Genomic DNA, 12093 nt, shown 5'->3' on the forward strand with positions numbered 1-12093 from the left:
GAGCTTCACGAGACAAGCACGATAACCTTCACCACTGCCCATCAATCTGGACTGGACGATCCTGCAGGACCACAGGGAAGAAAACCATGAAGGCCACAGACTCAAAAGAACGGGATGCATTTGTCCCCTTTATTATAGAGGAGGTGATGCAAAGCATAGAATATATAAAAGCAGCTAAAAATTTATACATTTATAAATTCCAAGAGTCATATGTAATTCCCAGAAGACTCTATAATACCAGAACAATAAAAATATTATTTAGGGGTATTTTTTTAGATACAACAAGGGAAAACTAACTGGCAATGCTAGCTAGCATCTGTCAAACTGAAATATTTGGGAGTACATATATCAAGTGATATAAAAACATCCCTGCAGAAAACTGGCCAGTGGAGGTAAGTGTCTTCTAAGTGATTGGCACAGTGTAGATGTGTCCGATTGTAGAGAGAAGACTCACCTTGGCAAATTATCAATTATTTTCAAATTGACTTAATGTTTATTTCAATTTCTATTGAAACAAGATAGACAGTTTAGATCAGGGATAGACACGTATGTCAGTGTAACAGAATAGAAAATCCAGAAATAGACCCAATAATGTTGGGATCATTGTTGACAAATATGCAAAAGTCTTCCAGACAAGAACAGTCTTTTCCACAAAAGGTGATAGAACAATTGCAGATCCACTGGGGTCAATGAATGACCTAAATCTCTTGCCTCATAAAAAATTCACTTAAACAGTTGAAGGAATGAACTGCAAAATAAAAAAAAAAATTGAAGAAAGCATCGCTGAAAATATTGGTAAAAAATTTTTTTTTTAATTTTCTAGAGGCATGTCTTATTTCTTTACTTATTTGTTGTTTGTTTTGTTTTTGGTTTATACATGCACTGGGTACAGTCAGAAGCGCGGGAGGGTGAGAGAATTCACCAGAGCCAGAGCGGGGAGCAGAGCAGGCAGAAGGACCGAAGTGCACTGCTGAGGGGAGCAGCAGGCGGCAGGAGAGGTCTGCGCGCCATGCGGGACCCTCCTCTGGTGGCCGGGGAGCAGCCGGGAATCGAACCGGCGTCGCAGAGGTGGCAGGCAGCTTCGCAACCCAGCGCTCAACCGCTGCGCCACTGGGGAGGCCCTGGTAAAAATTTTTAATAAGACACCAAAAGCATTACACATTGCAAAATAATTTGAACATCAATAATAATTCCTTGTTCTTCTTTCACTTTGTGAATAAGTAATATGATTAAATTCCCTAAAAATAGAAGGTAAAGATAGGTGCAAATTAATGTACAGGAGAGTAGTTGTAGTGCATTGCTTTAAAACATATGATTTTGGAAAAGTGAAAATGCATCCAAATTCAAAATTGTCTACCAGTGGAAGAATATGATGCTTGCCGTGTCTTCTCTGGTCATAAAAAATAAGCGGTTATTTATGTCCATGCGGCATCTCATTCACCAGGTCGCCACTGAGAGTGGGGGCGCCTCAGTGACCCTGTGACTGTGAGTCAGTCCCAGGAGTGTGACTACAATGTGACCTGGTGATGTGCAGACCCCAGCTGGGCTCCCAGGGCTTTGGGTCTTGGTGAGTGTGTGCCCTGTGACCCGCAGGGGGCGCTTTGGGGCTGTCCTGTGTGTCCTGAGCACTGTATAGTAAGGATTATTTATGCAGAAATGCCTGAGTACTGAGGGGCTGAGCCCTGAATCCATTGGGCACTCAGCAGCTGTGTCCTCTTGGGCTAGCTCAGTCCCTTGAGCAGGGACCCTTGTGTGGTGCCAGCAGGTGCTTCCTCCCACCGATTTCCCTAGGGGTGAAGCCAACCTCCCTCCTGCTCAATGTGGGGTGTGAGCTGAGTCCCACCACCAGGGCTCAGGGAGGGAATGGGCAGTCCCTGGGTGAACAATTTGCATGCAAAGCCCCTCCTGTGGCAGAGGGTGGGGAAGAAAAGGAGGCCTGGGGCAGCCCAGACCCATGTGGACCTCAGGGGCTCTGAGCACCATGGCCTGGACGCCTCGCCTCCTAGTGCTTCTCTCGTTTTGCACAGGTAACTCAGTTTGGGGACAGAAGCCTGATAAATCCTCTTGTCCCCAGCATCGACATCTCCTGTTCTCTCTCCCTTCCAGGATCCTGGGCCCAGTCTGCGCTGACTCAGCCACAATCAGTCTCTGGGAACTTGGGCCAGACGGTCACCATCTCCCGCACTGGAAGCAGCTCCAACATCGGGAGTAATTCTGTGCACTGGCAACAACAGCTCCCAAGAACAGCCCCCAAACTCCTGATATATGGTAATGACAAACGGCCCACAGGGGTCCCTGATCGATTCTCTGGCTCCAAGTCTGGCAGCTCAGCCACCCTGACCATCACGGGGCTCCAGCCTGAGGACGAGGCTGATTATTACTGCTCAAGTTGGGATAACAGTCTGAGTGCTCCCACAGTGCTCCAGGCCTGTGGGGAAGTGAGACAAAAACCCCCTTTCTCTTCTGCCAAGAGCAGGCACCCCTGGCAGCTGCTGCTGAGGCTCAGCCTGGGGCTCTGCTTCTTCTCTACTGTTGCCCTGGCCCAGGCTCCTCCCAGGTAGCCCCTGGCACAGGCCCCTCCCTCCCTCTGTCCTCAGAGTCACTCCCAGCAGCACATCCCTAGGTGAAGCTGTCACATGGTGTGACCAGGTCAAGTCGGGATTGCCTCAGCTGCCTGGTTTTAGGGCCAACCTGAGCAAGCAGCCTGTGGGCCAGCTGTGAGGCTCCAATAGCAGTGACACTTGCCTTGACCCACAGCACAAGCCTTGGTGGCACTGCAAGTCCCCAAACCTACACACCTGCCCTTGGGTTTGGACTGTGCTGCTGCTGCCTTGGATACTCAGGGGAGGTCTGGTCCCACTCAAGCAAGGTGGACACAGTGAGCATCTGGGCTCTCTGCGTGACTCCATCCCACCCGATTGAAGGACCCTCTCCTGCCCAAGACCACCCAACCTCAGCCCTGGTCTCCTTTCAATTGTGGCAGGTTTTCACATTCCAATGTCACCCAGTAATGTAAACAGACAAACCATGTTCAAACTTAATGAGCAACAATCAAACAGCTGGAATTGTAAATGGACCTTCCGGGCTTGAATGGCTCGCACCCTATAGGTGGGTGTGAGCCATGGGAACAGCCAGATTGGGCCCATTCATAAGATGGCTTCAGATCAGATGTCTCAGGCATCCAGGAAAGACCTTCACAGACAGGTTCATCAGGAAGATTGGTTAGGACGTAGACCACCATAGACCTTCCCAGAGGCCTTCCCAGACCTTTGCATCTGATCTCCACTTTGATCTGTAGCCTGAGGGTGGCACGTGCCTCCAGCCCTGCTTCTCATATTACCTGCAGAGAGCACCACCGGCCTGTGCTTGATGTCTCTAATACAACTGCTGTTGGCACAAGGCATATGTAAGAGCTGTAACACTGCTGCCGTTCTCTGCTGCCAGTGCTTGTGGACCAGAGCTGGCCAGCATTATGGCCAGTGACCACCACTCTAACCTGCATCCAGCCACCTCTGAGAGCCTGCACCACTTCTCATCCTACACTGCCTCCTGGTGCTCTTACACCCAGTGCTGTGTAGTCAGCATGTGGTGCTGCCCAGTGACCTTCAGACTGGAACTGTTGGCTGCTGTGGTGTTACCTCAGCAGTCCGACCTGTGATCACCTCCTGCTGCCATCATGGTTGGCCCCTGGTCCACCACATACCAGCTCCTGGGTCTCATCCAGGGCCACGGCCATCTTGTATGTTGGCCCTTGTTTTGGATGACTGGACACTGCAGACACGATCTGGTGCAAGTCAGCAGGTCATTTGAAGTCTTAGTGCATGATGATCCTGAGTTATTTCTTACAATTTTGTGCTTATGGGTGAGAAGTCACTGGCAGTGACCTGAGCCCAGCTTTGGCACTGTTTTCAAGGGTCTCCATGGAAATAGGAAGTCCTTGTCCTCATCAGGTTAGGACTGGTTACTTTCAGACTGGCATATATATATTCTTCCCCATTAAATTAAAAGCCAGGAAACATTTTCTTTGCTCCCAAGTGTATACATGTTGTGCTAGAAGGATCAGCCAGCCCTGCTGTACCTGATGTTCTTATTTATCTAATAATAACTGCCATGGACTGCTTTTTGTTTCCATTTTGATTTTTATAAAAGATTTATTTATGCATACAAGAACTGAGTACAGGCCTGAGGTGCAGGGTGTGAGAGGATCACCAGAGACAGAGTGGGGATCAGAACAAGTAGATCCAATGCTGAGGGGAGCAGCAGGAGAGACAGGAGAGGTCTGCTGGTCCATGTGGGTAGCTCCCTGACTGGCAGGAGACCAACTCCTGTTGCAGAGGCTAGGGAGCACTTTGCAGTGGTCTGCTTAAACCTTGCGCCACCAGGGAGCCCCCCCCCCCCAATCTTGTTTTTTAATGAAAAGGATATCTAAGTAAAATTATGCAATTATGAAAATAAGTCCAAAAATTATTGTCCACATAAAAACCTGCAAGTGCATTGTAACAGTTTTTATAATCACAAAAGCTGAAAACAAACAAAAAGTTGCACAGAGATATGATGTACACCTTTAATAAAATAATCAAAACTGGAAACAACTTAGATATACTTTAAAAATTGGCATTTTTACACCATGGAATATCCATCAGGGTTAATATATATGAATAATAAGCCACAAAATGATATAATATATATGTAAAGGTCCGTGTCTTTATTATTATCATGGAGAAGACCATGGCAGAAAATTCCCAAACTTCATGATGTATCTTATTTTAGAGGAAGCAAATAATTGGAGAGCATAAAGTTATCTGTAGTTTCAGGAATATAAAAGAAACAGAAGGAAAATTACATATGTGAATGCTGAATATTAGTCTTAGAGCCATGGAGTTATTCTATGATTCTATAATGATGCGTAAGAGACACTAAGAAAATGTCAAATTCACTAAAATCTCACAGCACCACACAGAAGCTCCAGGCTGTGTAGAAACATCACTGAGGGGTGGTGACCCCATGACAGAAGACAGATGGGGGGACCCGTCTACCTGCTCTACAGAAGCAGAAGCCCGCCTTCCTCTGGGAGTTGGGGGAGAAGCTGCTCCCATAAGTCACTCTGAGAATGAGGAGAGGCCATAGGGGTGAAGGCCGAAGACACTGCCCCTGAGCCCTGCCTGGGCTCTGTCATGAATGGGATCCCCCTGATGAGGTCCAGGGTGCTCATGGACCCCGAGGTTCTTGACTTCTACATTAGAAGGAATTCCCGTGAGAGTCAGTGTGGGCGAGCAGGGAATGAAGCTTTATTGTGGGGAAAGTGCATGCTTGAGACTGAAGGGGGCACATTCAGGGACTAGCCCCTGGGTCTAAAAGCTGCTGATGGAAACACGTGTTTAGTTAGAGGGGCAGGCGCTCACAGATGGGATCCTGAATGGGTTGGACAATTTTTGCTTAAGGAAAGGGCAGGAATTTACAGGCCGAATTGTTTGCCCAAAACCGACAGCCTCTCTGGGCCTGTTAGATAAGATAAGAGAGTTACACAAGCAGTGGCTCCCCTGTGGGACATAAACTAATAGGCTTAGAATCAATCTAGTGAATCACTTTGTTCTGCAATGTGCATGACTGTGTTTCAGAAATACAATATGGGCGAGTAGGAGTCTGCAGCCATTGTGCTCAAATCCTGGTCTACTTCACCACGGGTCCTGTTCAGTGACTGGTGGTGGGGAGACCTGCTGGGTCCTGGATAAACAACCCAGAATGTGTTGTGAGGAGCGATGTTGGAAGCAGATATCTCACTTTGGGACTGGAAATGCACGTGTGTAACCAAGGGGAGGAGGCCGAGTGACCACTTGGTGATGGACGAGGGTGGGAGATGTCATGGGAGCTCGTGCTGGCTTCAGGGAGACAAACACCGGCACATGTTCCCCTGGGTTAGCTCACTCATCTCTGTGTATGTGTTGCCTATTCTGTGAGAGGAGAAGGGCTTACAATAATGACACCCCAATAGCAAGGAGTGTGACTATTGCCAGACAATTGATTTCAATACCTTTCTCTAATAAACAAGGGGCAGGTTTGTGTGAAGAAATTTTCAATCCCAGTTTACAGAATCATTTAATATGAGCATGGGACATCTTGCTTTGACAGAAAGTAGCTTTCAAATATTTATCTCAGAGCAAAACACACACCAGCACATAGTGTCAGCTCAAACACACATGATACAGGACAACGGGTGTCACAGAGCACCTGAACCCACCTAAAGGGTGAAACAGAAACTATGTGAGCAACCAAATAAACAGACTAGAACTGGGGTGCATTTTTGTGAACATTCAAGTACAGAAAAATTATGAAGGACACAGACTCAACAGAATGAGAAATAATTATGCCATCATTCCAGATCAGATGATGCAACACATAGACTATACAAAGGAAGCTGCAGGGCCTCCCTGGTGGCATAGCGGGTTGAGCGCTGCACTGTGAAGCTGTCCGCAGCCTCTGTAGCATGGGTTCGATTCCCAGCCGGCCAGGGAGAAACCCACATGGTGTGGCAGACCTCTCCTATCTTGCCCGCTGCTCCCCTCAGCAGTGTCTTTGGTCCGTCTGACAGTTCTGCTCCCCACTCTCTCTGGTGAATTCTTCCACCCTCCCGTGCCTCTGATCTGTACCACAGTTCTTCTATAAATAAATAAATCTTCAAAAAAATTTTTTAAAAAAGAAAAAAAAAATCAGAAAAAAAGGAAGCTTCAAATACATATGTGAACTCCAATAGTCAGAAGTGATTTCAAGTTTATATGATACATGAGCATTAGGGAGTTCAGTTAGGTGTGTGTATAGTAGCAAAGAATAAGAGAACTCTTGGGGTTTATAGGCCTGAAGAGAGATCCTGCTCCTTGCCAGCTGACAAGGATGAGAGATTAAACAGAAAGGGAAGCTGAGGGTTACCATGGGAATCAGGTAACCTCCAGCACAGGAGGGTAGCAAATGGTGGTTACTGAAACAGGGCCAGGAAGCACACCTGTGGCCATTAAAGGCTGATGCAAATTCTAAAGCAAAGCAAAGTCTGGTTTCACTATAGATAAAAGCCAGTGAAGGCAGGTGCCCTAAAAGAAACCCCACAATTTCAGAGTATAAGGGGTGTTTCACTCACCCCTCTTCTTACAGGGGAGCTGTCTCCTAATGCCCCCTACTCCATACAGGGTATTCAATACAGCTGCCTTTTCTATCCTCCACCCTGTCTCTGTGAATTCTTTCACCCACACAACAAAAACTGAATTACAATAATAGTTGAAATCTGTTGTAGGGTAAAGAAAATATCAGGCTTTTCTGCCCTTCCGCCATCAGGATAGATGATGGATCCTTGTCCTGAATGCATGTCTGATGGCGGGCACCTGGAGTAGGGTGTGGGCATAGGTAGATGGGATTCAGCTGAGCTAAGACTGTGCTTTTTAAGGGCGGCGTCACGGGGACGCCAGTAGCAGCAGCAGAAGCCGAAGCCGAAGCTGAGAAGCAGCAGAACGAACGCCAGAGAGCCCAGCTAGAGTAAAGACTTGCTGGGGGCTGGGAGGCCTGCCAGTCTTCCAGCCCCCCAGCCAGCACCCCTGCCTGCCATATGCCTGGTGAACCCCAATAAAAGACCTGCAAAAACCCACTAAGGACTCTGACTCCTCCTTTACCCGGTCTGCATGGGATCAGAAAACCTGCACCGTGTCCAGTCCTGCCCTTTACAATTGGCGTAAGTCGAAGACCTGGAGGGACTGAGGAGAACAGACTGTTTGCCTGTGATGAAGCTGGAGGTGCCATGGCGGCACAGAAGGTGGACCATGTCCACGAGCTACAGGACGAGACCTGGCGTGAAGGAGACACCCGAGAGAACCAGCCAATGACACCCAAAATGACCGGCCAACGACTCCTGAGGCAGCAGAATCGTCGGGGAGAAGAGGACCACGATTCAGCGCTCGCTGGTGCTGATGCAGGGAGAGGCCAATGGACTTCAACTGATGGACATGGACTGATAAACTTGGACTGACAATCCCGCCAGAAGGCAGAGGACCTTGGCAGGTTATGTTTTTTTTGAGAATCTGGGGGTGGCCAGTGGGCCTAGATGGCCAAAAACAGCCTGTTATGCCCAGCAGCCAGGTGGAGGAGAAAAGCCAACTAAGAAGGCAAAAGCTGGTACTGATGCTAAGTTGAGAAGCCCTAAGCGGCTGTTAAGCAGCCTGGGTATGCTGAAGCCCTGTGAGTCTCGTAAAATCACCTGTGGGTGATGCCCTGCTCATTCTTGAGTGAGGGTGAGGAGCTGAGGAACCCGTTCCCCAAGGACGGGGGAACGTGGCTTGGGGTGGAGCCCAAGCCAAATGTAGAGTCTGGATCCCCGACCCATGTGCTTGTGCAGTGGGCTGGCCTGAGTGCAGGGGTCTGTGAGTTGCATGGGTGGCCATGAAGGCCGAGTGTTGGAGCGACTGCAGACAGAAACCCTGAGGGTTGGCGATTACCCCCAACAGAATAAAATTGCCAATCCCAGAGCTAGTGCATCCTGGGGGTGGATGCTGTGTGTGCCTTGTAGCCGAGCTACAGCCAGAGAAGGCCAGGAAGCATTCCCGCCCTCCCACCACGCATGCCCACTCGGCCAAGGGGCAGAGGACAGCGTGGCGTGGTGTGGTGCCAAGGACAGAGGAGTGCGGTGGAGTGTGGTGGAGTGCGGGGGTATTCAGCGGAGAATATGTCTAGAACACCAACACGTATGCTTGAAATGGTAATGAACCTACCCCGTTTGGGATGGTTGCACTACATGGAGGTAAAAGATACCAAGATGACGGACATCAGTGGAGACCTGTCCTGCTCGTGGAGAGAAGACTCGGTGTAGTAAAGATGCCAGTTTTTGCCAAATCACAAAGTTTGAATGATTTCCATCTGAACACCACAGACTGGTTTGGATAAAGGGATAAACAAATAGGTCAGTGTGACACATCAGAGAATGCAGAAAAAGACCCACAAAATTGGGTACAGTTGTTAACAAAGTTGCAACAGCTTCCTGGGAAGGACAGTCTTCTGAATAAAAGGTGACAGACATGCATCCGGGTCAATGGATATCAACTACATCTCACACCTAATGAGATGTTCAATTAAGTATATCAAAGAATTAGGTAAAAATAACATTTTTGAAAAAATAGGTGAAAATATTTGTAAACATTTTAGTAAACATTTTTAGACAAGACACCAACAACACAGTCTTTAAAAAATTGTGCATCATCAGACCTCTCCTGTCACGCCCACTGCTCCCCTCAGCAGTGTTTTCGGTCTGTCTGCCTGTTCTGCTCCCCACTCTGTCTCTGGTGAATCCTCTCACCCTCCCGCGCCTCTGGCCTGTACCCCAGCTCTTGTATAAAAATAAATAAAAAAAAATTGTGCATCATCAAAAATAAATTTGTTGTTCTTCCTTCATTTTGTGAAATAGTCAGGCAATTAAATGACTCAAAAATAGTTAATTTCGGTGCAAATTAACTTATGGAGAGTAGTTGGAATCCATTCCTTTCATACACATGAGTGTGGGATACTAAAAATGCTCCAGGTTCTAAACTGCAGACCGATGGGGAAATGGGATTTTGCAGGATCTGCTCTGGGCAAACCAGATTTAAGCAGTTATGTACGTACATGCTGCGTCTTCCTACACCAGGACTCCACTGGGAGTGGAGACGCCTCAGTGACCCTGTCAGCACTAAGGGTCTAGGAGTCAAACCCTGCCTGTGTGACTAGACACAGGGACTGGTGATCTGCAGACTGCACTGGGCTCCCAGGGCTGTTACTCCTGGTGAATATGCCCTGTGACCAGCAGGGAGCACTGTGGGACTGTCTGTGGGCCCTCAACACCTGCTCAGTGAGGGTATTTTTACTTTGGTGCCTGGGCCTGGGGGCTGGGCCCTGGGATCCCAGATGAAGAGTCAGCAGCTCTAATCACTCTGCCTGTCACAGTCCTCTGAGCTGGAACTTCAGGGTGGGGCCAGCAGGTGCTTCCTCCCAGGCCTCTCCCAGAGGGGGAAGCATAGCCTACTCCTCTTCAGTGCTGGGTGTGAGCTGAGCTCCAGCCACAGTGCTCAGGGAGGGGCTGGGCAGCCCCTGGTGAGAACCCATTTGCATGCACATCCCCTTCTGTGGCAGAGGATGGAGAAGAAAAGGGGGCCTGGACATGGCCTGGGCAACCATAGGGCTCAGCAGGGTTGTGAGCACCATGGCCTGGTCCCCTCTGCTCCTCATGCTCCTCTCTCACTACACAGGTAATTGGCAATGGGGAGCAGGGAGGGGTGCCTGGGAAGATACATGGGGTCCTGCCACCTGTCTTTCCCTTGAGACCCCAGGAAAATCATCTCCGTGTCTCTCCTTCCAGGATCCTGGACCCAGTCTGTACTGACTCAGCCACAGTCAGTCTCTGGGAACCTGGGCCAGAGGGTCACCATATCCTGCACGGGAAGCAGCTCCAACATCGGGGATGGTTAAAGTGTGCGCTGGTACCAACAGCTCTCAGGAACAGTCCCCAAACTACTGATACAGTAACAGCAATCGCCCTCAGGGGTCCCTGATCGATATTCCGGCTCCAGGTCTGGCAGCTCAGCCACCCTGACCATCACGGGGCTCCAGCCTGAGGATGAGGCTGATTATCACTGCTCAAATTGGGATGACAGTCTGGACTGTCCCACAGTTCTCCAGGCCTGTGGGGAAGTGAGACACAAACTCCCTTTCTCTTCAGCCAAGAGCAGGCACCACTGGCAGCTGCTGCTGAGGCTCAGCCTGGGGCTCTGCTTCTTCTCTGCTGCTGTCCTGGCCCAGGCTCCTCCAGGCCCCCACTGGGGGCAGGCCCCTCCCTCCCACTGTCCTCAGAGTCACTCCCAGCAGCACATCCCTAGGTGAGGGGTCTCCATGGAAACAGAGTGTCTTGATCTCCTCAGGTTAGGGCTGGTTACGTTCAGACTGCTTTATATTCATTTTTTTCCTATTCCAAAATATTAGGAATTCATTTTCTGTGCCCTTGAATGCATCACTGGACCACACACCCTCCATGCTATGCTGATAGGAAAAGTCAGCCCTGCTGCAGCTGCCATCTTATTTATCTAACCTGAACCAGTGCTGAGTAGTTTTCCTGATTTAATGATTTTTCATGAAAATGTATCAGTTTAACGTTATACAATCATAAAATGAATCTAAGTATTTTGTCCACAGAAAAACCTCCAGATGACTTTATAACAACTTTTCCATCATCATCAACAACTGCAAACAAACAAAAATCGGCTTGATGCTCACTAGAGCTGTGCATCTAACTATGAAAAATGGAATCAGCTTTGACTGCCTTTTCCAGGTAGCATTTGTGTAGCAGGGGATTTTTTCAGAGCTAAAAAGAACTATACAGTTACCTAATGAGACATGTGGTGATAAATTAAGTTGTAAGGAACAGAAAAGTGACTGAAAAGCTCATCTGTGCCCACTTCCAGAGCGAGCTCACCCCACAGTCTGTTCCACCTGCTCATCTCTATTAATGGTGTGTTTACACCCTCATGTCATTTATAGCAAATACTTGGTTTCAAATATCAATTCTTGTCACCAATCAGAGTCTCTGTGGAAACAAGCTGAGGGCAGGAAGGTAACCTGGACCCCTGTTCTGGCAAGAGTGACAGTGCAGAGTAGGAGCCAAAAGGCTGAGGAGGGGGGAGTCTGCACACACCTGTTTTCATTTTGTATATATATATATATGTATGTGTGTGTGTGTGTGTATATATGTTTACATATTTGTTCATTTTTGTATAGTGTTTGATTTCTCCACTCAGGTGAATGCCCATAAAATTCCCAGCACCAAGTCACCCCTGAACCATCCCCATAGTCTCTTGTGCTCTTCCTCTGCTTTTTTGACCCCTCTCCTTCCCCTTCCCCTGAGTTATGTCTCATTTCTAGTTTGCCTGCAAGTTTTGTATTTTTTTTTTCTGATCCCTTGTTTGATTTCCCTGTATTACTCCTGTAAGTGAAGACATGCAAAATGCTTCATTTTCTTTCTGACTGATTTCACTGAGCATTATCCCTTCCAGCTCCATCCATGTTGCTGCAAATGGCATGCGTTTTTGATGCTTT

At 48.3% G+C, this 12093-nt stretch overlaps 1 gene segment (V, D, J or C); it reads left to right on the forward strand.

Annotated features, from left to right (window-relative positions):
- The first annotated feature begins 1981 nt into the window (after positions 1-1981).
- On the forward strand, positions 1982-2627 carry LOC119244035 (immunoglobulin lambda variable 1-40-like). The segment is given in 3 exon segments: positions 1982-2027; positions 2107-2438; positions 2598-2627. Coding segments are annotated over 3 exon segments (408 nt in total).
- The last annotated feature ends 9466 nt before the right edge of the window (positions 2628-12093 follow it).

This window comes from Talpa occidentalis, unplaced genomic scaffold (genome assembly GCF_014898055.3).
Source record: "Talpa occidentalis isolate TD23 unplaced genomic scaffold, MPIMG_talOcc4v2.1 talOcc4.14, whole genome shotgun sequence".
Lineage (NCBI taxonomy): Eukaryota > Metazoa > Chordata > Mammalia > Eulipotyphla > Talpidae > Talpa > Talpa occidentalis.